The sequence below is a fragment of the Cervus elaphus genome, chromosome 5 (assembly GCF_910594005.1).
Source record: "Cervus elaphus chromosome 5, mCerEla1.1, whole genome shotgun sequence".
Classification (NCBI taxonomy): domain Eukaryota; kingdom Metazoa; phylum Chordata; class Mammalia; order Artiodactyla; family Cervidae; genus Cervus; species Cervus elaphus.
The window spans coordinates 86,986,596-87,012,014 of NC_057819.1; the positions used below are offsets into that span (position 1 = coordinate 86,986,596).

At 41.5% G+C, this 25,419-nt stretch overlaps 1 protein-coding gene across 2 annotated transcripts in view; it reads right to left on the reverse strand.

Annotated features, from left to right (window-relative positions):
* Positions 1-308: 308 nt before the first annotated feature.
* The window catches only part of HEATR6 (HEAT repeat containing 6), a 30,803-nt gene continuing 5,692 nt past the window's right edge, over positions 309-25,419 (reverse strand). Inside the window, exons 5-20 of one of the 2 annotated variants that reach the window (XM_043902987.1) lie at positions 24,628-24,742; positions 23,184-23,285; positions 22,011-22,148; positions 20,022-20,326; positions 19,082-19,259; positions 15,068-15,274; positions 14,595-14,694; positions 11,286-11,641; positions 9,793-9,915; positions 9,370-9,456; positions 6,426-6,560; positions 5,490-5,612; positions 4,640-4,764; positions 3,765-3,861; positions 2,556-2,760; positions 309-1,279 (exon numbers count right to left, since the gene is read on the reverse strand). In XM_043902987.1, the coding sequence (XP_043758922.1) occupies positions 708-1,279; positions 2,556-2,760; positions 3,765-3,861; positions 4,640-4,764; positions 5,490-5,612; positions 6,426-6,560; positions 9,370-9,456; positions 9,793-9,915; positions 11,286-11,641; positions 14,595-14,694; positions 15,068-15,274; positions 19,082-19,259; positions 20,022-20,326; positions 22,011-22,148; positions 23,184-23,285; positions 24,628-24,742 (2,968 nt within the window). In that variant the 3' untranslated portion in view covers positions 309-707. The remainder of the gene's footprint in view (positions 1,280-2,555; positions 2,761-3,764; positions 3,862-4,639; positions 4,765-5,489; positions 5,613-6,425; positions 6,561-9,369; positions 9,457-9,792; positions 9,916-11,285; positions 11,642-14,594; positions 14,695-15,067; positions 15,275-19,081; positions 19,260-20,021; positions 20,327-22,010; positions 22,149-23,183; positions 23,286-24,627; positions 24,743-25,419) is intronic. The other variant, XM_043902988.1, reaches the window with a different exon arrangement.

Consider the following 25,419-nt stretch of genomic DNA (forward strand, 5'->3'; position numbering starts at 1 on the left):
CCACATTCTCCTAAGGGGTGTTAGGAAATTCAGACAGAGGCTGATGTCATGGCCAGGCTGAAATGGACATGGCCCTCGGCCAGAGGGCCTTGAAAGCCAGTTCATCTTTACAGGGCTGTGGGAAGGCTTAGACAGGGCTTCCAGGGGTGCCACTCGGGGAGCTCAGTGCAACAGCAATTTATCAACCTGAAAGGAACTGATTCAGTATTTTAGCAACCGATGCAGCTGAACCAGCACAAACTGGCTAAACACCAGCTCTGCCTGTAGCTTTCTGTAAGTGCAACTTGATAAAAACGGTCGACTATGGGCACACTGCTTTACATTAGTTTATTACAAAAGAAAAACAATCCCCAGAGACACGATATACAACATTCTAACTCCTAAATCCTTCTGCTGTTTCGTTTTTTAAAAATACTCTTCTGAGTCCACTCTTTGGAACCCAAGCCTGCTCAGTCCACAGGACAACCCAACTCCTTGGCTCCCAGATGCGCAAGTCAGAGGTTCCAGCAGTCACAGCCACAGCCAAGGCAGTGAAAACACTCTCCAACGTGGATGAACCCTCTGAGAAGAATTTCAATAGCTGCTAACTCGTTCTAAATAAACAGTGAAAGGACTGTTTCTGCCCCTAAGACTAAACCCCACACACCTGATGCTCAAGCTCAGGTCTTCCTTTTTCCATCTGACACCTGGAAAGTATGGTAGAATATTCACCGATGGGTTAATCCTAAGAGTGCTACTTGAGATCCAGATGAGTCAAAATAAATGGTCAGGGTATCTTCTAAAAAGCTCACGATGGCCTTTTTGGCTGGGTCACCAGTCAGTACCTGGACATTGTTTATGTGCCCCAGGGCCGTTCTGACCATCTGGTCTCTCTCCTGCGGGTGGTGGGGTGCTCCGGCGTCATCTCTCTCTGTTCCTGACTTTAAAAACTGTAGGATGAAAGACTGGACCATGTCCCCATGCAGTTCGAGGGTTTCCCTGATGCAGGACAGGTCTGAGGGGCTGGCCAAGCTCAAGAGGTGAATCAGTGCCTGGCAGATTTGGGTCCGCAGGCTGGCACAGTACTTGAACTCCAAAAAGTCTGTGGTGTCTTCGCTTTTCTGCAAGGCAGTGACCAGGGCATTCCAGATCTGAGCGTACTGCTCAACCGACCCATAGTGCTCCCTCCTGTGGGGGACAGCCAAGGCAGCGGCTGATCTGATGCGCACTTTGAAGTTCTTGCATGACGTCACAACTGATGTCAGGGCGTTGTAGGCCTGGGAGGTCCACGGGGCTGTTTCTAGAAAGAATCCATAGTCATTAGAGCAAATGAAAGTTTAAAAATAAGTGGGGGGAGAGAGAGGGGGGCTGAAGGAAACAGATACACTAGTGCTCGTTAGTCCTTCCATGTTTTCACTTAATTCTCCCTTAAAAAGCGGGTCCTGCATTTTACTGCAAAGGAAAAGAAAACACTGTCTATGCAGTGACTGGGGGACAGAGCACTCAAGAGTAACTGGAGGCTCGTTTCCTAATACTGAGAAGATGATACCCAGATTCCTGTCTTTGCTCCCTTCCTGCTGGCCCCCGAAAGTCAGCCAGCTCTATTCCTCGTCAGAGCTACCACTGCCCGCTCCGTTTCGGGAGTTCTTATTCCTCCAGATGGGCAGCAGAGTGAAATGCAGCTTCCTTAACGCTCCCAGCCCTTCCCAACTCTTCTGCTGCCTCTGAAGACAGGTGGCAGATACACACTTCAGTGAGCGCCAATGCCAAAGGCCACTTCAGGCTGCTTCCTCGGTGGATGGAGCCGCGAGGCTCCCAGCTAACTGGCCTGCCTGGATGCTTCTGGCAGTACATGAAGCAGAGACAGACCTCCCTAACGTGATGCAGGCTCTGCTGGTCCAGAAGAAAGTCGCCTCTCCAGGAAGACACCCCTGTGTTTCAGAAATGCTGGCAATTCAAGTGAGTGGGATCTGAAGGCTGTGATTCAGACCTCAGAGCAGCTGTCAGCCGCTGATGATGTACCGAGGTACAGGGCCTGTCATCCTCAGAGGCAGATCCCTCCTTGCCTGCAGCATTCCACCCCAGTGCCAACATCTCCTGTGGGATTTCCAGTTAAACCCTCTTTCTCCCATGTCTGTTTTCCCCTTTAACTTTTTTCCTGATTGCTAAAACAATGCATGCTCACTGCAGAAAATTTTGAAAAATAAAAGCAGAAAAGAATCCTACTTATCATCCCATCGAGAGACAATCACTGTCAATATTCAGGTTAATTTCCTTTCAGTCTTTTTTCTACCCATTTATTGAGATCATACTGTAGAAACAATTTCCATATCTCATTTTCATTTGTTTAACTTCAGAACTATCTTCCCAGATTATCAAAAACTTTCTATAAATGTAATTTTAAGTGGCTACACAATACCCCTTTAAATATATAGACCGTGATTTACCTCACCTTTCCCTTAAATTGGGTGTTCAGTAAAATATCATGAATAACAGTGTGGTTTTATTAATAATGGAGACTGGCGTGTATTATCCAAAGAAGTCCTCCATCAGAGAGAAGAAGGAGACATTCTTACCGAGGGGAAGAGCAGGATTTTTAAATACATTTCCCAACGCATAACAGGCATTCCATCGGACTTTCATGGCAGCCTCAATCAGAACAGTAGAAATCAGGGCCTGGATAGCCTCCTCAATGATTTCAGCAAATCTGGGTTTTTCTATATGAGAAGGTTGCAGAAAATGAAGCAAATTTCCAAGGGCTCGGACTGCATTGCTTTTTACCTGGAGTAAGATGTAAAAGCATTAGAAGTCTGTTTTGCCAAAGATATGTGTCAGAAAGTATAATTTTAGTTTAAAAAAAACAAACAAACAGAAGGCCCAAAACATCTTAAAGCAACAAGATAATGAAAAATGTAACCTATAAAGGTGCAAGTTCTTAGAACTCTGCAAGGTCTCGTGGGGCCGACATTCTGAGCCATCAGAGAGGTGAGGCTCTACAGTTCCTTGCCCTGATTTTTTAATGTCAGATGGGACTTCAGAGAGGTCCATCTTCTTTGTTTTACAGAGATGGTGTGTAAGGCCCAGGGGCAAAAGGACATGGCTGGTTTGCAGCAAGGCTTGGAAAAGCTAGGTTTCATAATTCCAGTCCAATACTTTTCTGCCTAAAGTCTCAAACTTTGCAGCATACTAGAATCATCTGGGGAGCTTTTTCTAAGAAAACAAAACCCAATTCTGATGGAATTAACTTGTGGTAGGGCTTCCCAGGTCTTTAGAACCACTGACTAAGTCAAGCACTTGGTTTGGGCCTGGCGCTATGCTAGGTGCTGTAATAAAAGGCATCTTGGAGTCCAAGGAGGTACATGGAATGATTTTCAGGTCACAGATGAGGAAAGTCACCTTCAGAGAAGTTAAATAATGCACCAAAGGTCACTCAGCTACTAAGGGCAAGCCAGGATTTGAACTTGGCTGATGTCTGCTGCCCCTAAAGTGCACGTCTACACTTTAAAACTGAATAGTGTAACAGGGAATATTCAAAGCCATGCTGCTCATCTCTCTGACTTGTCAATTCTACCAAGAGATTTTGGGAAAAAACAAGCATGGAATAGTCTAACAAATGGCACTGATATTTTTCATGAGATTGGAAAGAACTGTACAAGTATGGAGTACAGTGTACACTATACACCCTGAGTACACTCAATCTCCTCTGAGCAGGGGTAAGTTTGGTGAGGTAAAACTAACACGCTAAGCGCCGAACTGAGAAACAAGAGGCTGTGCGCTCAGTCTACCTTGTCTTTATCCTTGGAAGCATCTATAGCTGACTGCAGCATCTTCAAGAGCAGGAGGCCTGAGAACTCTTCCTGGAAACTTGGGTCTGGTGTTTCCCTGTCCCACCCAAAGCAAGCAAAACATGTTAACTGTAAAACCCACCTAAACATACACATCTACAAATACACTCAGTGTAATTACAGGAACAGCTCCACAAATCTGCTCAGATTATACTGAGAACTTATTTAGGCTTTACATCTTTTGATTTAGTAGGTCTACATCTAGGGATGTAACCAAAAAAGGTATCTCACAATGGAGATTTCACACACAAAAATGTTCAATGCATATAAAAGCCTCCATTAACACGAATGTTCAGTTACAGGGGAATGGCAAAATAATCAGCACATAGTGACGACTGTTTAATAACAAGTAACAATTTATAAAAAGTCTGTAGAAGTCAGCAGAATGCTTATACATGTTACATGTATACAGTGAAGGAACAAAAAGCAAGATGCTTGTGTATGCGTAAGAGCAGTGGCCTCTGGAGAGGGAAATTAGGGGATAAAGCTGTGAATATATTACTTAAAGAAATATACAAATACAATATTTAAAAATAGGGCAACCATTACTAAGGTTTTGATTTTCTACTTTTAGAGTTTTCACATTTTCTATAATGTGGATCTATTACTTGCATCAGCATATAGTATTTTTTTATACATATATATTAAAAATAGGTTACTAATAGTACTTGAAGAAATATAAAACAAAACAAAGCAGCAAGACTGACTACATAATGTAAGGGAATTACTGCTAATTCCTTCCTAGTAGGATCAAAGATGTCCTCTTGGGACCTTGGCCTTGGAAGTCAACCGAGACAATGAGCTGAGTCACCTACATGTTGACAATCAGAGTGTCGGTCAGGTTGCCAAGGGACCAGGCTGCTTTGGCCCGGACATTAAGAGACTTGTCCTGAAGTGACATCAATATTGCATTGGCTGTGTCTGCAACAAATATGACATCCTGTAAGGTAAACAAACCAAAACGCTGTAGTTACCTTAGGAGTTCACACTGCTACCTTCAAAGTTCTCAAATTTGTTTTCAGAAAAAGCTATATAAGCCTTTACCACAAACTTTTATTTGTAAATCAAAATTCATTTAATCAATTTACTGTTTTCTTACATGACAATTTAGACACTCATTAAAATTCCAGGGGAAGGTCTCCCATGATTCTGATACGTGCCATAAACATTCAAGGAGACTACAGATTTTGCTCTTGCAAACATCTTATAACCGGGCCTGTGACAGTTATTTCTGAATCCTGCGCTTCGCTTGATGTCCACCTTGGGAAGAGATGTGGACAATGAAACACACTTCTGAGCACATCCTGTTCACTTACACACTTCTCAGTGAGATAAAGGTCACAAATAAAAGTGAAGGAGAAATTTCTTTCTTCATACTAAAATTTCTATTAACTTTCTAAGTTATTATTATTGTATGGTAATGTCCCATTTCACTTCTTTTTCTCATTGTTCATTAATTTAAACATTCACTGGCCTAGAGTCCTCGGCAGTGTGAAAAATAGTTAAATGAACTACAGACATTAGCATATTTTAGTACCAATTAAGGTAACCAGATTACAAAGCAATTTAATCACCTTTACTGTCCACTTCAGGCGCTCTATATCACCACAAAGAGTAACAAAATGACTATAAAGTGGCAAGGTGGAGCTATGTGGGCTCACTGACCTGTCTGAGACAAGGAAAAAGCACATAGACCCCAAGGGCCCGTGAGGTGGCAGCTTTCACTAAACGGTTCTTGCTGTCGTTCAGCCCCAGCAGCATCGTGATGCACAGGATCTGCCTGTCGCTCTGCAATGAAAAAGGGAGGCCAAGCAAAAGCGTGAGTGAAATAGTTGTGAGGCACTGCCTTCGACAAATGACTGTGACACGTCTGTGTTGAATCCACTGTCAGGGAGGTGAACACAACTGAGTCTTTGAGGCTAACTTGGCAGAGAACAATGATTCAACTCAGATCCAGTTAACACCAGAGGACCCACTCAAGGCAGGGCTCACACAGCCTCGTGACTACGTGTAACCTCTACCACTGTGGGAATCAGGTCATTTTGTTCTCCTACTTTAATCATGCTGCCTTCCTTATAAAAACTAATTTATACAAATAAGAATGGATACAAACGCCATTAAGGGCTAAAGGAAGCAACAGTCTAGACACAACATGTGTTAGGCACCAAACTAGGCATTTTCACATGCTTCACATTATCACGCACATTATTTCCATCTTACAGGTGACAAAACTAAGTTTTAGAGAAGTTAAGATAACCAGAGAGCTAGAAGGCAGAAGAGCTACTAGGATTTAAACCAGCTAGGATTCAAATCCAAAGAGCTAGGATTTTCTAACTTTTAGATTTGAAATCCTAAAATGAGACTTCAAAGCCTGTGCTACTTTCCCTTCTCCCCCCGCCCTCTTAGCACAGGGAGGTAAAGCTCCCCTGAGACATTAAGACTTCAGTGCTGCTCCCCACTGCTCTCACCCTACACTCAGGCAGAACATGCACCTTTTGCTCAGAGATGATGTTGAATACTGGTTCAAAAGAGTCAGAATCAAACTCAAGCTCTCATGCTCAGCATCACAAATTAAAGATGATAAAACACCCCCAAGGTTACCGGCAGACTGCTGAAGGCTTCCGGCAAGATGGAAGACAGGGCGTCACAGGCGCTGGCCTGCAGTGTCGGATGCTCTGCGTTCTGCAGGGCTCTGGGTAAAGGACCGTTGAGCATCATGGTCCAGAACGTCACCACCTGGAACGGGCACAGTTATAAGTGCAGCCCGAGAGATGACAGTGGGGCCAGCACGCTGCTCACACTACCGCCGGGGGCCAGAGTGTTTTCCTTAAAGTAGTCGCTCACTGTGAACGTTTTCACTAGTACTTCCTAAGCAGCAACGAAAGGAACTTTAGAAAGCAACTAATTAGATGCTTCCACAGTCTGGTACAGGGAAGCAGCAACAGTGACAGTAGTAGTGGGGACAAGAAGAGGACAGCAACAGCTTATATCCTACAGAGCTTCCCATATGCCAGGTGTCCTTCTACGTGCTTTCAACTCGTTGCATCTTTAAAAAATATTTATTTATTTATTTAGGCTGTACTGAGTCTTAGTTGAGGCACCTGGGATCGTCTCTTGCTCGTGGCATGTGAACTCTTAGTTGCGGCATGTGGGATCAAGTGCTCTGACCAGGGATCAAACCCAGACCCCCGCACTGGGAGCATGGAGTCTTAGCCACTGGACCACCAGGGAAGTCCCCCCATCAACTCTTTTTAATTTCAGCCCAACTAAATGAAGAATATATCATTATCTCCATTTTCACACAAGGAAACTGAGGCACAAAGAGGTAACCTGCTAGTGGGCAGCAGGGCTGGACTAGAATCAGATCAACTGAGCCCCAGCCAGGTGCTCTTTCAACCTGCCCCATGGTGGGCACAGGGGCCGGAGTTCCAGGGTGGCCCAGAGGCTGTGTTGGATCCAAAGACGCAGAGCTGGGGCTGAGGCCTCCAGCTGCTGCTTCGAGTTTCCGCAGCCTCGGGCAGTCGCTGAACCTAAGTTTTGGTACCTCTTCAGTAAAGCAGGGCAAAGACATCTACTTGGCAGAGTTTCTATGATAGTAACATGTAAGACTGCGTGTAAAGTCTCTAGCACAGCGCTGGGTGCACGTAGTGGGGATTCTTCAACTGAACAGTAGACTTGTTTTGAGCACTTTGAAGAATTTTCTTACTTCACTGCCCCTCAAGGGAGGCATCTGCAAGTGCCTTTAACAGTTTCCTTCTTATGCTTTTAAAAACCCTGAAGAATCACGCCCCACATGCAAATCTGCCTGGGGTTTTGGTGTCTCCATTTCCTCCCCATGGACTTAGTCCTAAATTTTGCCATGTACCAGTGCCAGTTCTTTCACCTTCACAATCCTATCACCCAGTCCCCCAGTCTGGGCCCTCTCGCCCCAAACCAGAAGACAACAGACAGGTGTGGTTGCCAGCCTGCAAGCTGGCCCCAAGGATTCTCACCCCTAATGTTTAGGAGGCCGTGCCCGCCCATACTGACTTGGGCTGATCAGTGATCATAAAAACCCTATAGCTCTATCTTGCTCTCTCAATTAAATTGCTATAATGGTGGCCAGGGCATTCCCTGTGGCTTGGTAGTAAAGAACCCGCTGCAGGAGATGCAGCAAACGTGGGTTCAACCCCTGGGTCAGGAAGATCCCCTGGAAGAGGAAATGGCAACCCACTCCAGTACTCTTGCCTGAGAAACCCCACGGACAGAGGAGCCTGGTGGGCTACAGTCCTTGGGGTCACAAAGAGTGAGACACGACTTAGCAACTGAGCAAGGGTGGCCAGCTGCCTCGTGCAGCTCTCTGGGGAGGTCCTCAGGGGACGGAGCGAGTGAGTGCCTGGCGTACTGCAAGGTATGTGGGTGAGTGAGACACCGCAAAAGAGGTGCCTCCCACCCTTGTCAAATTCGGCTGACTGCAGCCCCTGCCAGCATCCTGGCTGTAGTCTCATGAGACCTCAGCCAGAACCATCAGGTAAGCTGCCAGCAATTCCTGGCCCACAGAAACTATGTGAGAGAATAAATGTAAGATATGGCTTTAAGCTGCTAAGTGTTTAGGGTAATTTATCAGTCAACAGTAAGGCAAGTAACACAGAAAGTATATCCCTTTTTGACATATGAAATAATACCGAAGTGCGAGCGGTTAAGAGTCTTGCCCAAAGTCACATGGAGCAAGAGAACAAGTCTGGATTAAATCCAGGTCTGTCTGATGGCGAAGCTCAACACAACTCCCTGCAAATGGTGACACTTCAATTTTAATGACTGTCTAGGGAAGGACTTGGGCTAGATCTTCTTAATTCCCTGCAAGGATGATGGGAACTGTGAAGAGAAAAAGAACAGGCAGGCTGAGGAGGGCAAAGGGAGAAAACCTCACTCATGTTGAGCTGACTTTGCTTTTGGCACTAAGTAGAAGGTTTCTTTCGTAGGCTCATGTGTTCCTCCTCCAGAGAATAACTGGCACAGTGTGGGGGCAACACAAATAATCTAAGATCACAAAATCTAACGGAAATAATGGGGAGAGGGGGCTGGCAGTGAAGGGGTTAAGGAAATTAAGATTCATTGAACATCTATTTGCCAGTTTTCACACCTCATTCAATCTTCCAAAAGTCTAGTGAGTCAAGGATTTTTATTGCTCTTTATAACAAGGAAATTATATTCATAATGTTCATTAAGTGGTTTAATCTCATGACTTTGTATTCCAAATCCTGGGCTCTTCCCAGCATTCTAGTCTGTCTCTTGGACATACTGAGTAATAGAATTAGCTTTTGTGCAACAAAACTGGTTCTTCCATTGCTGGCTCTATGTTACACATTACCACATATTGAACTGCAAATAAAATGAAATGCAAATAAAACCTACTCCTCCTAAATTATAAACCATAGTTTCCGATACTGAAAGAAACCAAACTCTCTGATACTTTCTGATATTGAAAGAAACCATCACTGAACCTCAAAATAAAACTGACTGAAGCACTAAGGAAAGAGAAAACCATGAATACACATTTACTTACCAAGGGGACTGGAACTCTCTGATCAGGTGCTACGGAAGAATCTGGTTTATACTGGTGTATTAAGCTGGTACCCAGTTCTTCCAGAAGCTGCCAAGATAAAAAGAAATAGATTATCAGAGATGAATATTAGAACCATGGAGGTAAAAAGCAACTTCAGTTTACAGATTACCTCAAATCAAGGGGAAAAATAATTTCCAATTGCTTTTCTTTCTTTCCTCAGCAACTCCTGTCTCAGAGGCATTCTCAATAGGAGCAAAATCACCAGGTATATTTTGTTAATTTATTACCAAATCAATTTTTTGGGTTTATATGTAGAGCTGAAAATAGAAGAATGCATCACTTCCCTACCTGAAATGTCCTAAAGAAATTCAGAACTCATGGACATGTGGCAAAGAACCTAAAAGGAGGAAAAGAAAAAAGCACCTTTGCTCCATGAAGCTGGACAGACGGATCTGCCTCCCCCAGGCACTTGCAAATCACCTCTCCAAGCTCCATCAAGTAGACCTGCATCATCGAAAAGTAGCCCCTTGCCAGATGAGCCAACACCTGCAAAGAAAATGGGATTAACCCTGAGAATGGAATACAGGACCGCAAGATCCAAAAGTGTTCCAGTATTTCAGAAATCACTCACACTCAACAAGGGGCTTAAATCTGATGTTGAACAAAACAAAAAACAACCATAATCTTTATTTTATAACTAAAATCAACTAAGCATTATCATATAATTTTATGGTGCTTTATAATCTACAAAACGTGTTTAAGATTACCATTATTGTCTCACTTAAGCCCGGGAACAATTTTTCAAAGGAGATATTAACTAAATATTCTAGCTGAAGAAACTATGACTGAAAAGTTTAAGAGATTAAAGTGTTGTGCATTAGTCGCTCAGTTGTGTCCAACTCTTTGTGACCCCATGGACTGTAGCCCACCAGACTCCTCTGTCCATGGAATTCTCCAGGCAAGAATACTGGAGTGGTTGCCATTCCCTTCTCCATGGGATCTTCCTGACCCAGAGATCGAACCCGGGTATCTGGGCAGATCCGGGCAGAATTTCTTTAGGACATTTCAAGTAGGGAAGTGATGCATTCTTCTATTTTCAGCTCTACATATAAACCCAAATACAGGCAGATTCTTTACCAACTGAACCACCAGGGAAGCCCTAAGAGGTTAAAGGACATGTGTAATATCAACCAGATAATTAGCAGCAGACCCCAAGACCAAACCTGTGTCTTAGGTCATGCCTGAATACAGAAAAAACAAATACGTTAATCTAGGGTGGTTCTCTTCCTTTGAAGGAATAAATATTTTGTTGTCGCTAAGCAGATATAAGACCAAAGAGAAGTAAACATTTATTTTAATCTTCAGTTGCAGATATCAAAGATTAACTCTATAATTTCTTTCAGAATTATTATATAATCTATAACACCTATTGGCCATATAGTACCTGAGATGACTAAAATGGCTTGCAACAAAACAGATGAATCTGACATTTTACAACCAAGCCCCTCCACCTACCCCCCAAAACAAGACAACAAAGCATTCACACTTAAAATGCGAATTCACGCACAACTCCCACTAATACCAATGACACATGGCTTGGTTTTACATTATTTTCACAGACTTACTCCTCATGAAGTAATCACCCTGTGAAGAAAGAATGTGTATGTTTGTGTGTATGTGCTAGGTCACTTCAGTTGTCTGACTCTGTGACTGGCTCCTCTGTCCAAGGGATTCTCCAGGTGAGAATACTAGAGTGGGTTGTCATTCCAGGGAATCTTCCCAACCCAGGGATCAAACCTGTGTCTCCTGCGACTCCTGCACTGCAGGCAGATTCTTTACTGCTGAGCCACCAGGTAAGCCCCGTGAAGAAAGAATGATTACTTCCATTTCAGAGAAGAGGAAATGAAACCTCCTACCTGCAAGGCCTCCAACCGCATGGGGAATGGCTCATAGATGCTTCCTCCTGCAGAACCAGCATCGCTACCTGAACAGGAATCCTCCCTGGGCAGAACAACAATGGAAATGCAAAGTCGAATGAGCCAGCAGGGCTCTGAAGATAACTTTGGTGAGCTAACTGCCCCTTCTTCTACAAAGGGTCCTGAAGGGGCCTTCTTCCACCATTCAGGAGGACTCAGGTGAGGAGTGGCTGAGCTGCTGCTGCCGAGTCCAGAAGAACAGGGCTGTTGTAGAAGTAGCTGGACTTCAGGTAGAGGTGCGTGAGTGGACACTATGGCTCCCAACAGTGTGAGACTCGACACACGAACATTAACGTCTGTCAAAGGAATAGTAAGAACCTGTCACCATGGGAATGGTGCCCACAGAGATCATAATTATCCCTGTAGGCAATTAAGAGTTACGACTTTCTTGTTTAACCTGAATCTAATTAAACCTCTAGACAGAACTTCCAGTTTATAGGAAACACATGTATAAGTTAAACAACATCATAAGGAAAATATCCTACAAACTGAGGGTGAGACATACTATAAAGACAACTGGTAGGACTTCCCTGGTGTTCCAGTGGTTAAGAATCCACCTTCCAATGTAGGGGACACGGGTTAGATCCCTGGTTGGGGAACTAAGATCCCATGTGACTCGAGCAACTAGGGAGATGCCCCCGCACACCACAAAGAAGACCCAGTGCAGCCAAAAAAAAAAAAGAAGACAACTGGCTTAGACCCTTCCGAAAGCATCATGAAAGAAAGAAAAAGAGTGGTGGGCCGCTGTAGAGTCCAAAAGGTGAAAGTGAGGGGACAGGACAAGATGGCACAGTAGGAAGATGCTAGGCTCTCCTCTCATAGAGAGGAAAATTATAATCACATAGAGCCACCATCTCAGAGAACGACCTGATGACCAGCAGGAAAAATTTTCCACAACTAAACTTTTTTTTTTAATAGCCATACTGAGACAAGTAGGAGGGGCAGAGACATGGTCTGTGAGGGACTTACACCCCCTCAGTGCTACAAACCACAGGCAGGAGGGATTTCACAGCCTTAGAGGTCCTCCTGAGGAGTGAGGGTTCTGAACCCAATGTTGGGCTCCCCAGCCCAGGGGACCTGAACCAAGAAGATGACTCCCCCATAAAGCTGGGCTTTGAAAACCAGGGGGGCGTACACCTGAGAGAGAGAGTCGGAGGGCTGTAGAGAATTGTGAATCCACTCCAAAAGGCTGTGCACAGAAGCTCAGTGGCTCCAGGTTATGGCCCACAGACAGTTTGAAAAGAAGCTGATCTGAGGAGATTCACTGACTCATAACAAAGCATGCACCTGAGGGTTACTGAGAAGCTAGTAAGTGCCACTTAAAAAAAATTTCTTCTTCTTCTTCATCTCTCTCTCTCTCTACTTAGTCAGCCAGGCACTGGCAGGCACCAGCTCTGACTCTCGCCATCTAGTTCACTAGCATGCATCTGTGGATCCCACCCAACACAGGCTAATCTAACTCAGTTCCCAGTCACAGCCAGCTGCGCTGGGAGCCAACGCTATACACTAAGACATCTGCAGGAAGTGCGGCCCGGGAACAACAGAAGGCAGCTGCCACTCACAGGGGACATTCCTGGCGCACCTGGCTCTGGTGCCCCGGAGGAGCCATGCTACGGGGCCTCAGAGTTTACCTTCCACACCTAGCCACTCTATCAAGAATAGGAGATGCAGCTGATCTACTTGACACATACAAACAAACAGAGGGTTAGGCAAAATAAGACAAGCCTCAATAAACTTAATAAGACTGAAATCATATCACGCATCTTTTCAGGCTAAAATCCTATGAGACAAGAAATCAACTACCAGAAAAAAACACAAATAAGTGGAGTCTAAACAACATGCCACTAAACAACCAAACGGTCATTGAAAAAAATAAAAAAGGAATACCTTGAGACAAATGAAAATGGAAACACAGTGTTTCAAAATCTACTGCATAAAGCAAAGGCTGTTCTAAAAGAGAAGTTCATAGCAATACAGGCCTACCTCAGAAAGTAAGAACAATCTCAAATAAACCACTTAACCTCATACCTAAAGGAACTAAAAAAAGAAAAACAAAACTCAAACGGAAAATAAAGATGAGAGTGGAAATATATAAAATGATACTCATACACACATACACAAGATAGAAAAGATCTATGAAACCAAAAACTGGTTCTCAAAAAGATAAAACTGAAAAACCTTTAGCCAGACTCATCAAGAAAAACAGAGAGGGCCCAAATCAATAAAAGAGCCCAAATAAAAGAGCCCAAATTGCAAAGAGTCAGACATGACTGAGTGACTGAACTGAACTGAAATCAATAAAATCAGAAATGAAGAGAAGATAAAACCAACACCACAAAGGATTATAAGAGATTGCTATAAACAGTTACATGCCAACAAATTGGACAACTAAGAAGAAATGGATAAATTTCTAAAAACGTTCAATGACCAATTACTAGTAATGAAATCAAATCATTGATCAAAAAATTCCCCCCAAAACAAAAACCCCGGACCAGATGGCTTCAAGGGTGAGGTAAATTATACCAAACATTTAAAGAAGACTTAATACCAATCCTTCTTAAACTATTCTAAAAAACTGAAGAGGAAATAATGCTTCCACATTCACTGTATCAGGCCAACATTACCCTGATAGCAAAACTAGGTTTTATATTCCACTTCTTTCCCAAAAGAGGAAGATGTCTATTTGTCTATCCATTTTCTACTTATATCTAAAGACTATGAATTATTATATACCAGAGCAGAAGTGAAGAAATGAAGTCAAAGTCGCTCAGTTGTGTCAGACTCTCTGTGACCCCCAGGGACTATACAGTCCATGGAATTCTCCAGGCCAGGATACTGGAATGGGTTGCCTTTCCCTTCTCCAGGGGATCTTCCCAACCCAGGGATCAAACCCAGGTATCCCACAATGTGGGTGGATTCTTTACCAGCTGAGCCACGAGGGAAGCCCCACTAGAGCAAAACCCCTAAGATTTGCTCGGTCTTAATTCTAAAGGGATACTCCAGCCACTGCACTGATGCATTGAAAAGGCATTGAACTTTACAGCTGATTCTCCAAGTTATTTCTTTCCAGTGGTGCCTACAGGGGCTTCAGGGATCAAAAGTAGGGTTCTGGTGATAGCTGGCTCCCCTCAAAGTTTGAGGATAATAAATAGAATTATCTTAGTGTTATAAAAATATTCTGAATATTTTAAACTAGTAATCTAGATTTTATTGATATAAAGAAGCAATCAATTTCAAACTACCACCAACCTTTGTGGCGGATATAAGGCTTTATCTGGTTCCAGACTTTGGTCAGCAGGCTGAGTTTCAGACGGTTATAAGGTGAATTTGATACCAAGTTTGCAAGACACTAGAAAACACAAAGAGTAGCTCATTAATGGGCCTGATTAAGCCGCAGCACAGAGACAAAATTTAAAGCATTTAATTAAAAAACAAAGTCTTTACAATCATTTGAAAATCAGTCTTTTTTTTCTTTTCCTTTTTTAAAGGGAAAAGGGCACTTGGTACAACTTAAAGGAATTGCCTTAGTAAATCATTTATTTGGACATACAGAGAGCGTAGCTGTGATCAGACAAGTAGGAAGAACAGACTTCCAATCAGGTTATCTGTAATAAAATTACTTATAGTCTTAAGTCAATTTATTTGTGGGCAATATAAACATTACACAAAACTGAAACAGAAAAGCTGCTTCTGCCAGCTCACTGATATCTTGGCACATTTACCTTAATTATCTGAGTGAGGGTCTGTGAGGATGATTCCGCCACCAAAGCTAACAAAAGACATCTGTGCAACTCTTTAATGCTGGAAGCGATCATTACGGAAAAGGGAGTGAAAGCCCTTTTGTGGTCACTGGTATCTTCAGCAATGGAAAGAAACTGCTTTGAGCCTTCCAAGATGGCAGATAAAACTTGCAGGGCACAGGCACGTGTCTGAAATTTCAGGAGGATTCACATCAGTGAGTTAAAAATCAGGAGTCAAATCCCCTTCTTCCTATATAAACACTTTTCATTTTCAAAGTGTTTAGATCATTTTAATTAGATGAATAAAGGCAATGCAATTTCTATCAGGTCCTAAAAGTAGCTGTGGACTAAGGCACTTGCACTCTCATTCCCTACCCTCACTTAAAAAAAAAAAAAACAAAGAACTTTAAATCACATTGCTGTTAGGTTTTCTTACTGTAGGGAATAAATCTAAGCTATACCATAGTATAAAAACCTGAAATCATGAGCATGAAAATAACTTAAGGACGAGAAGCCTAGTTTAGTCAAGTATAAAGCCAACGAACAAGAGATTAAGTCAACAGCCTGTGGGGTGGAAAAAGATAGACCCATCTATGATCTGTTTCATATCAAAGTTCCTGAGGACGTTCTGCTTTACATTCTACCCTAAATCATCCATGAGCGCTCAATGTTAATTAAATAGGATATTTGGAACTCCATGCATACTCAGCTTGGCAGACACCATTCGTGACCAACTTTCAGAAGTATTCTTAGGTACAGAAAATAACACTACCTGCAATAAAAACCTTTGATACTCAAAGAAATACTATTAAATGTAACCTTATGGATGGAAATGAAAATACGTGCACCTCTGTCAGTGGACTGCTGTTATCTGTCAGGAATAGTGCCTTTGCATCAAGATTTTCTTTATAAAGTTAATTACTTTTAATTGGTACTCTGATGATTCTGCAGTATTAAAAATCAGAAAGGAAAAAAATAAATGGAAAGAAAGCCAAATTTAACCAAAATGGAATGTAGGTGATAAATGCAGGACTACTAATGAAACAGTACTATACCCTCTTTGGCCAGCTCACCCCAAAATGCCAATTAAAAAGACTTTTAAAAAGCAAGGAATCAACATTATAACTTTAGGATCTAATCTAAATATTTACTCAATAAGAAGCACATCGGAGTTTGGTGTGAAAAAGGTTTTCCAGAAAATCTTCAACTATGTTATCTCCAAATTGCTGTTGTTGTTCAGGAGTTAAGTCGAAATAAATCATTTCTACATGCCTTTTACAGAGTAGAATCATAAACAAAAAACCAAATTTTTGTTGCTGTGAGAACAAATTTACAGTATAGCAGTATGAGTCTTTGCATAATCACTTAAGAAAGTTAGGAAGTTGACAATGTAATGAGGACAGTGGTGTGTGTGTGTGTGTGTGTGTAGCTGGGGGAGAGGAGATCTCAAGCACAAGTCAGCTGATCCAAGAACTTAGATAAGGGGCTACCAAAATTTTTCTGTAAAGGGCCAGTAGTACAAATTTTATATTCTAGATTTTGCACACCACAGAGTCTTTGTTGCAACCACTCAACTCTGCTATGGCAGCACAGACACTGTATAAATAAATAAATGTGGCTGTTTTCAAATAAAATTTTTCTTTTGGACAGTGAAATCTAAATTTCACACAATTTTTGCATGTCACAAAATATTCCTTGTATTAAAAAAAAATTAAAGCATTAAAAAAAAAAAAATTAAAGCATTAAAAACCACTTAGCTCACAGATCATACAAAATCTGGCAGTGAGCCAGATTCAATCCATTGGCCATAGTCTGCCAACCCTCTGATTAGACGACTGGCTGGTCTTAACTGAAAAAGGTAGATGTTGTGCTAAAGAAACTGCCATTTCTTTAAAATGTAATTAAAATCTACAATTTCAAGAGCTCGCCAACCAAACAAAATTAAAAGCCAAGCTGTAAAAAGAAACTAATATTCAAGATAAAAAGTTTTCAGCTCAATTAACTTTGCTTCCTACCTGGGAAAAAGCATTCGTAACTATCACCGATGAAAACCAAAGAATGTCAATGAGGGGCTTCCCTGGTGGCTCAGTGGTAAAGAAGCCGCCCGCCAATGCAGGAGACAGTTCGGTCCACATCCTGGTCCCGTATGATCCCACGGGCCTGTGCACCACATTGTCGAGCCTGCACCCTAGAGCCCACGCTCTGCAACAAGAGATGCCACCTGTGCACCGCAACTAGAGAATAGCCCCCACTCACTGCAACTAGAGAAAAGTCCACAAAGCAAAGAAGACCCAGTAAGCCAAAGTAAATAAATAAAATTATACATAAAAAATTTCTCAGTATGTCAGTGACAACTGTGCTACCACAGGTTTAGATCAGAGCTGCCATGAACTCCAAACCATCATCAGTGTGGACTTCAGGAGAAGATATGATACTAACTCTCCTGTCATGCTTCATCCTGGCTAAGAGAAACTTCAGTCTATGCTCTCCAACTCTATACTCAACAAGCACCCGAGAAGATGACCACTCAGCTTTTACACATGGCTGCTCCTTTAAACCTAGCTCTGATCAATCCAGAATGCTGTTCCATTCCAATGACATGAACTAGTACTTTTAATTTTCACACATAACTTTCTAGCAGTCTTTCCAAAAAGCCTCTCTCACCTATAAAACACTTCTATCATTAAACATTTCGAAAATAATAAAGATATAAATATCATGAAAATTATGTCAACCTACTTTCTCCTCCATATTCTCAGCTATTTACTGCAGTTCCCTTCAGCTGGAGGGTCTTCAAAAATATAAATACATATACATTTTTTCAATTTTTAAAGCAGTTTTCCTTCCAATTACTAGAATGCCTCATTAGTTATTTATTTGCCACCATCTTTTTCCATTTTCCTCCCAGATTCTCATTTATTAATGACTCAGTCAGTTGGAAACATTTTTACCAGTTTAACTATTTAGTATATAGAGCATTTGAAATTACCCTATAAAACATTTTTTTGTGTTCATAATTGAGGCTAGTTTATTTTTCTTCACCCTATAAAAAATGCCAAAGGGTCATTTAGAAGTTTTCTTATATAGTAATTAGCTAATCAAGGAGATGATCAAAGGGAGTTCCACTGTATTATGAATTGCTAGACCTCCTCCTTGCTTTTAAGGGAAAAATTCTAAAAACAGAAAAGAAATAATACTATTGACCTCATTAAAACTATCTACTTTGAAAAAGTAGGTTGGTTACCTGAGGACATGAGATACCATTCAGCATGACTTTTTAATGTTCATTATCATAAGGGGAATCTAAACAGCAGACTACTTTCCTTATTTGGGTAAAAAGCTAACTTCCGGAGAAGAGTTAACATATCCAAGAAGAGGCAAGTATCTGATCAGCCATAGCTACCTTGCTGTAGTTATCCACAACTGCCAAATTATATTTTCTTCTTTTTTAAAAACAAGTTTTTCTTATTAAACTATGTATTACTATTTATTACATATGATTTGAAAAATATGGAAAAGTTGGAAGAAAAAAAACCACGTTGGGATCATAAAATTCTCTATCCGATACTTTCATAAAACATCATCCACATTCCCCAGCCTTACATATCTTTCATAACCACTATATAGCATGATATTCCAATGGGTATTTAAGCCATTTTGAATTTTTTTCCTATTGTAAACACCATGGCAGCACTTTCATAAAAGAAACGGAAGCATAGCTGCTTCAGTGCAGTTCAGAGACAACACTGAAGCAGTAACTCAGCGTCTCATGCTTCAAGCCAGCCCTGGGGCAGGAGACCTCAGCATGGTCTCCCTCAACCCAACAGTCACGTAAGCCCTATTCTCCTATCCCCCTGCCCATCGAGTGGTTCTCAAGTCAGGACTTGGGTCAGTATTAGTAAGAGCCATGTTCTGTGATACGATCAGATGGGGCAGAGGGAACAAAGACTTGTGAAGTCTTCCTAGTTTTAACACTTAGAATTTAAATGCTCTTACCTTTGGAGAAGGATCTTTTAACGTAAGAGTCATCAGGGACACAGACTGTGGGCTTCCAAGCTCTGGTGTATCAGGAACAAAGGCTGACCAGTAGCCATATAGAACTTTTTTTTCTATTGATTTTATAGTAGAAAGAAAACATGCTAATGCTCCTTGGCGAACTTTGGCTTGGTAAGACCTTTAACAATCAAAAGAAGGAAGAAAAAAGTCTTTTAATTGCTTTTAAAAACAGGAGCATGAAATGCTATTTTTTATAGGCAACTCAAATGACACAGTGAGAAATTCAGCATTCCACATAAGTCTGAAAGATGCCAACATATTTTTTAAATTATTTCAAAATGTGGTCAAAACATGTTAAAGCAGTTTGTTTACATAACAAGTTAATAAGGTCGATAATTTAAAAAAAACTACTAGCTAGCGAGTAAGCGGGCAACATTTTGATATTAGGAATTAGTATACAATATGAGATACTGCAGAGTACCCACTCATCCAACAGACAGGCACTGAGAATAAATACTTAAGCATGTGCCAGGCACTGTGCTGAGGCTGGCAGACAGAAACAAAATTCCTGCCCTTGACGAGCTTATCATGGCAAAGACATTTAAAGAGACTACAGCACAGTAATCAGAGACAGTCACAGAATGGAGTGACTCGAATAGGGAGTCAGAAAAGGCTTCTCAGAGCGTGACTTTGAGCTCACATAGAAGATGAGTAGTGGTTAATAAGGCAAGAGGCAAAACAAGAGAAGAATAAACCCAGGCAGAGGAACCATATGGACAAAGCCGGAGGAGAGAACAATGCAAGCTGCAGAGTAATGCAAAATCCCACAAAGATGAGAATCTTCAAGCTACAGAACATGCGACAGACTTTAAAGTAAGGTTATGAGCTTATACACTCAACTCAGAATATAAAGAATAAAAATATAACAAAATACTACTACCTCACTTTACTCTGCATGCCTCCTTCAGCATCAGAATAGTCTGACTCACTACTGCTGACCCTCCTCCAACTGGAAGAGCTGAAGGGTGAAGAGACCCGGTCTTTTCCTGCAGCTCCACTTCCAGCTAACGGCAGACTCTGAGCACCTGGGGAGGAGGGGCCCTGAGCGTCCCCTCTGTGCAGGTTCAGTCTGCCTGGGCCAGTGACTGGGGCTACTTCTCTTTCACCACTGGACTCCTCCTCCTCCTCCTCCTTCTCTCCTTGCTGGATTTTCTTCGCTTTTACTTTTGATTTTTTCTTTTTACTCTGATTTTAGGAGCAAATGAAAACATATACATGATAGCTATTGGTAACTTCTCATTTGATAATTACTAAGTATGCCCCCAACATGTAGTGTGGATAAAGAAGAGGAGAAGAGAACAAAGCGGCACTTCCTCAACAGTCTCTGCGTCAGGCACTACGCTAAGTGCTGACATACCTGGACCTTTACTGGACTATCAGAAACAAGGCATGAAATGCATGGGACAGAGCAAAACGTGGCACCTGGGTTTAAATTCTCTCTGTGACCCTGGGCAAATCATTTAGCCTTGCTGAGCTCGCCCGTCCTCATCTGCTTAAGTACAGGCTAACGCCACCTTCCTTGCATGGCTGTGAAAGCATTCAGGCTTCTCAACAGAGGTTCTGCAAGAGACTGAGGTCTACACAAAATGACGTGGGTGACTGTCTTTTCAGTTCTCCCAAACAGGATACACAGCTAGTATCACTCTAGACGCCTAGGAGAAACGTGACTCCATTACATACAGTCCATGTTTTAGGGCACTGGGGCTTTGTAAATACAATGTAAACACCAATTTCTTCCTTTCTTCTACTTCCTTCTTTCAGACATCTAAAGGTCTTTGGGATCTGTGCCCTCCTCTGCATGCTCAAGGTCCCTAACCTCATCACTTCTACCTTGGATTATTACTGTGGCTCCAGACTTCTTACCCTTTTGCTTGCTAACAACAAAGATTTTTCTGAAATGCAAACCTGATCCTATCACTCCCCTATATAAGATTCTTCATTTCCACCACCTATAAGATAAAAACCCGACCTCCTTAGCACACGGTTGAAAGACCCTTATGATTTGGCCTCTGCTACATACCTGCCCCACCTTCCCCTCTGCATACCTGACACTCTAGCCCACTGGTTAATAAGTAGGCTGCATGCACTCACACTCCCCATGGTTGTTACCCATTGTTCTCTCGGGGAAAAGAACACTCTCCTTCCTTCTCTGTACTCATTCCTGAGGCTCAGGAGAGCCACTCTGTTTTTTAAAAAAGCACTCCTTACTCGTCTATTGGTTGCCCTGAATGTGCCCCTGGAATACCCTGTGGGTATTCTGATGAAAGAAATCATAAGACTGCAATATGGTTATTTACTTATCCACCTTCACTTTCTCCCTCAAATTCCTAAAACCAGAGTCAATGTTCCTAATGCTTAGATATAACAGTAAATGTTGAGTAAGTGAATGAGTGAAAGAATTTCTAATTATAAGCATTTCTCAGGTATTACACTTTTAGGTGCAACACCTAGGCCGTGTATCTGTACGGTTCTCCAACAGAAACATGAGGGAGATGGCAGCTGTCCGGAAAGACCGAGAAATCTGACAGTGGCAACAGAGGCCTATAATGGTTTCCAGCCAGCCTTTTAGAGAAAACGTCTGCTGAGCTGTGGTCCTCAGAACTTGAGGGATAAGGACGACTGGCTATGGGTATAAAGTGAATGCCCATTTTTATAGCTGTTATACTGCCTAAACCACCTAGAAGTATTAAGATGCTCTAACTGGTATTTTTAGCCATTGGATGAATTTAAACTTACTATGCTAAACATCCTAAGCTGAAATAAAATTCAAGGTGAGCCTTGGCACAGCAGTGATGCAAATCATAGAAAACACATAGAGCAAGCAATTAAAAACAATCCATAGCTTAAATCTAAATAGACGTAAGTGTACCACAGCCGGGCGAGAAGTGCTGGACTCTGACTGCTGAGGCTGGATGGGTGGTCGTCCATCGTACTGAGGAAGCGGAGTGGGGTACAGCACAGTGGGCATCTCTATGTTTAGTCCAGGGAGTCCATGGAACATGGATTTCTAATAAAGATTAAGGAGACACACACACAAAATGAATCATAAAACAAGGTTATTCACCATATTCTGAATCACACAGATGAACAGATTGATGTTTAAAGCTTTACAAAGGAAACTAAAATGAGACAGAAAATAGATAAACCTGAAGGTTCAGAGCTTAAAGAGGAGTTTAATCTCATCTAGTCCAGAGGGATCTGGTTTGGCTAGGTTTAACTTTAAATTTTCATTTATTTATTATCACTTTTATTTATTAATTTAAAAAACTTATCCAATCAGTTTTACCTAATTATTTTATCTGTAATTTTTTAAACCCATCTCTCACATCCATATCCAAATCTAGCTCTCTATGTATTTGGAAGCCAGGGAGATGGCACAGGAAAAAGTTCAAAATTTCAGTCATGATAAAGCTAAGTTACCATACACTAAGACCACCACAAAGTTCTTATTATTTCCCAGATGAAATGAAGACAGCTGGATCCTCAGAGACGCTGACCTGACCTAACCACTGACTGGCAGGCTCAGAAGCCAAAGGAAGACAGCCTAATGATACACTCCTTTTTCTTTTTGGCAGCACCTCACGGCATGCGGGATCTTAGTTTCCCAGCCAGGAATGGAATTCGGGACCCCTGCATTGGAAGTGTGGAGTCCTAACTGCTCTGCTGCCAGGGAAGTCCCCCTAATGAAACACATTTTGACTGGCTTGACTACTACACGGGAGCTAAAGGCAAGGAGAATATCTGGTGGTTCTTCCAAGTGCAAACAGATTCAAGATAATCTAAAATAATCTACAGATCATACCTCATAACTATTCTTGATAAAATTTTAGAATTTTGATAAACCTACTAAAGCAAGATTTACTCTTTTCAGTTTTTAATTTTAAGGATGTTTGAATACAAACATTTTATTTTTCTTTCTTAAAATATGATATTCTAAGCTAGCCTTGGAGTGATGATGTAAAGTGGTCCTTATGCCTGAGGTGTAAACAGGAGAGACACTAACCGCAGTGAGGACTTGGGGTTTAAGGAGGCAACGCCTTACCTTCAGCACAGCTAGAAGAGCTCCCAGCTCATCAGTCTGGGTCAGTTTCATCTTCCCACCATTTAGGAGAGACTGTATACCTTTTAAGGCGTTTTGTAACAACTAGGGGGGTAAAGGAGAAAAAGTTAAAAAGTAAATGAAATTTGGTTGTCCAGGGATCAACTTTCTAGCACTTTGTAGGATGGAAAAGGAGCAGAGTGCTTTTATTATGAGTGGTCTTTTTGTACATGCTCCTAAGCCAGCATATACTAATGGTGAGCAAGGAAAAAAGAAAGATGTTTAGCGGGAAGAATATGATAGAAATAAAAATGTGGCGGCAGAGATCAGAAACAGGAAATTTCTTTTATCATGTGGTAACCATGGGAGCTTTTATCTTATTTTTTTTAACAGCAGCTTTTAAAAGCAAAGGAATGCATGTGGGAACAGGATTCTGGAGTGCAATTCTGATCAGGATTAACTTTTTGGCCAGTAATTTCATTTATAGGATTCTGTACTTAAGAAAAACTCTCTACAGGGAGAGGATATGAACTGTACCCTTGTTTAAAGTTGCAGAAACGCTGAAAAAAACTTTCATTCCCATCAGTTATGACAATTATTACTTAAGAAGCTAACCCTCTGCTACATATGAAACTTAACAATAACAGCAAGCACTTTCCCAAGCATTTTAAATGCTTTTAGATCATATAGACCTCATAAGACCTCTGCAAGGTAGCTATAACCTTTGTCCCATTCCAGAGATGAAGAACACACAGGCTCAAGATCTTGCCAAGGTCTCCCAGCCATAGCAGTTGCAAAGCATGAGATACATCAACAGGTACCAAAAAGATGTTCAAGAGTAACTTTAAAAAGGAGAGCTGCAAAACAGCACACTAAATATGATCCCATTAAAAAATTTTAAATATGCTCATTTTTTAGAAATATACAAAAAAAAAAAAAAAACCTGGGGGCATGGAGAACAAATTGCTCCCAGTAGTTATATCTAAGCAGACTTTATGTAAGAAAATTTTCACCATCTTTGATAATTTTTGAAGTGTTACTGAATTTAAATCACGTTAATAAACTATCATCTTTGCATCAGACTTTTTAAAAAAGAAATAAATTATTGCAGATTTTGTTGAAATCCACCCCTTTCCCTTCTATCTAAAAGACAGTCACTAGTCTGAAACTGTACAGCTTTTAAAGTCAGGAGTGGAAAAGTAGTTTTAAGAACTTAGAATTGCAAAACAAAAAACAATGGCAAAACAAAACAAACAAGAACAATTTCTTGTGATTTAAATCTGAAAGATGATTTCAGTCTTTTTAGGTTATAAACATTCCCCTTATGCATATATCTCTAGACAAAACTAATATAGCAACCAAATTAAACTCTTAATAGCAGCTTTCATCCACTGCTACTTCTAGACACATCAGTAACCGTCATAGGATTAGAGGTAGTCTCACCCACCATGCAGAAAGTGATGTCATCCATGTCAGACGATTTTGGAGACTGTAAAGTGGTCAAGAAAACTTGGAAGCAGATATTTTGGTAGGGCTCCTCCAAGTACGGCTGTCCGGGCACACTAGAACACACAGAGGAAGCAACTCAAAAGGCAGCTGCCTCTGAAACAGGGCTTGCAAAAGAGTAACAGTAACAGTACCACCGACTAAAGGAACTGGGATATATCCTGAATCAAACTGTATTACAGAAGACTATGCACTTTGGACTACTGCTGTGGACAGGCACAACGCTGGAATGAACAGGAAGAAGAATGGTTTCCACAGGGAAAAGTTACAGAAGTCTGTAGTGAAACAAGTATGTAGAAAGAGAAATCTTTTTTATTCTGCTTTTCAGTTCTCAGAGGGAAATAATGCAGATGTCCAGCTAGAATCACACTGCTGGACCTGCCTCCTGAGCCACCGAACAATACGGCAACGTGGAGACAAGATATTACACATCAGTTCAAGCTTGGGTCGCTCACTTTCTATTGCATGAATCCAGAACTGGGCAGCTGGTTTCGGTTCTATTTTCTTTGAATAAATTGGCCGTGACAGATATATCTCACCAAAGCTTAAATTTGTATGAATATATCCTTCTAAAAGATTTAATACCGTTACAATTTATGCCAACAGAAAAACAAACCCTTGACACACTGCACGTATTATCACTTTCACCATATTTTAGAAACAAGGCCCTAGTCTATTTTTTCCTTTACTTCTTTATGAGCTTTCTTTACAAGCAATGTTAAAACCAAAAATA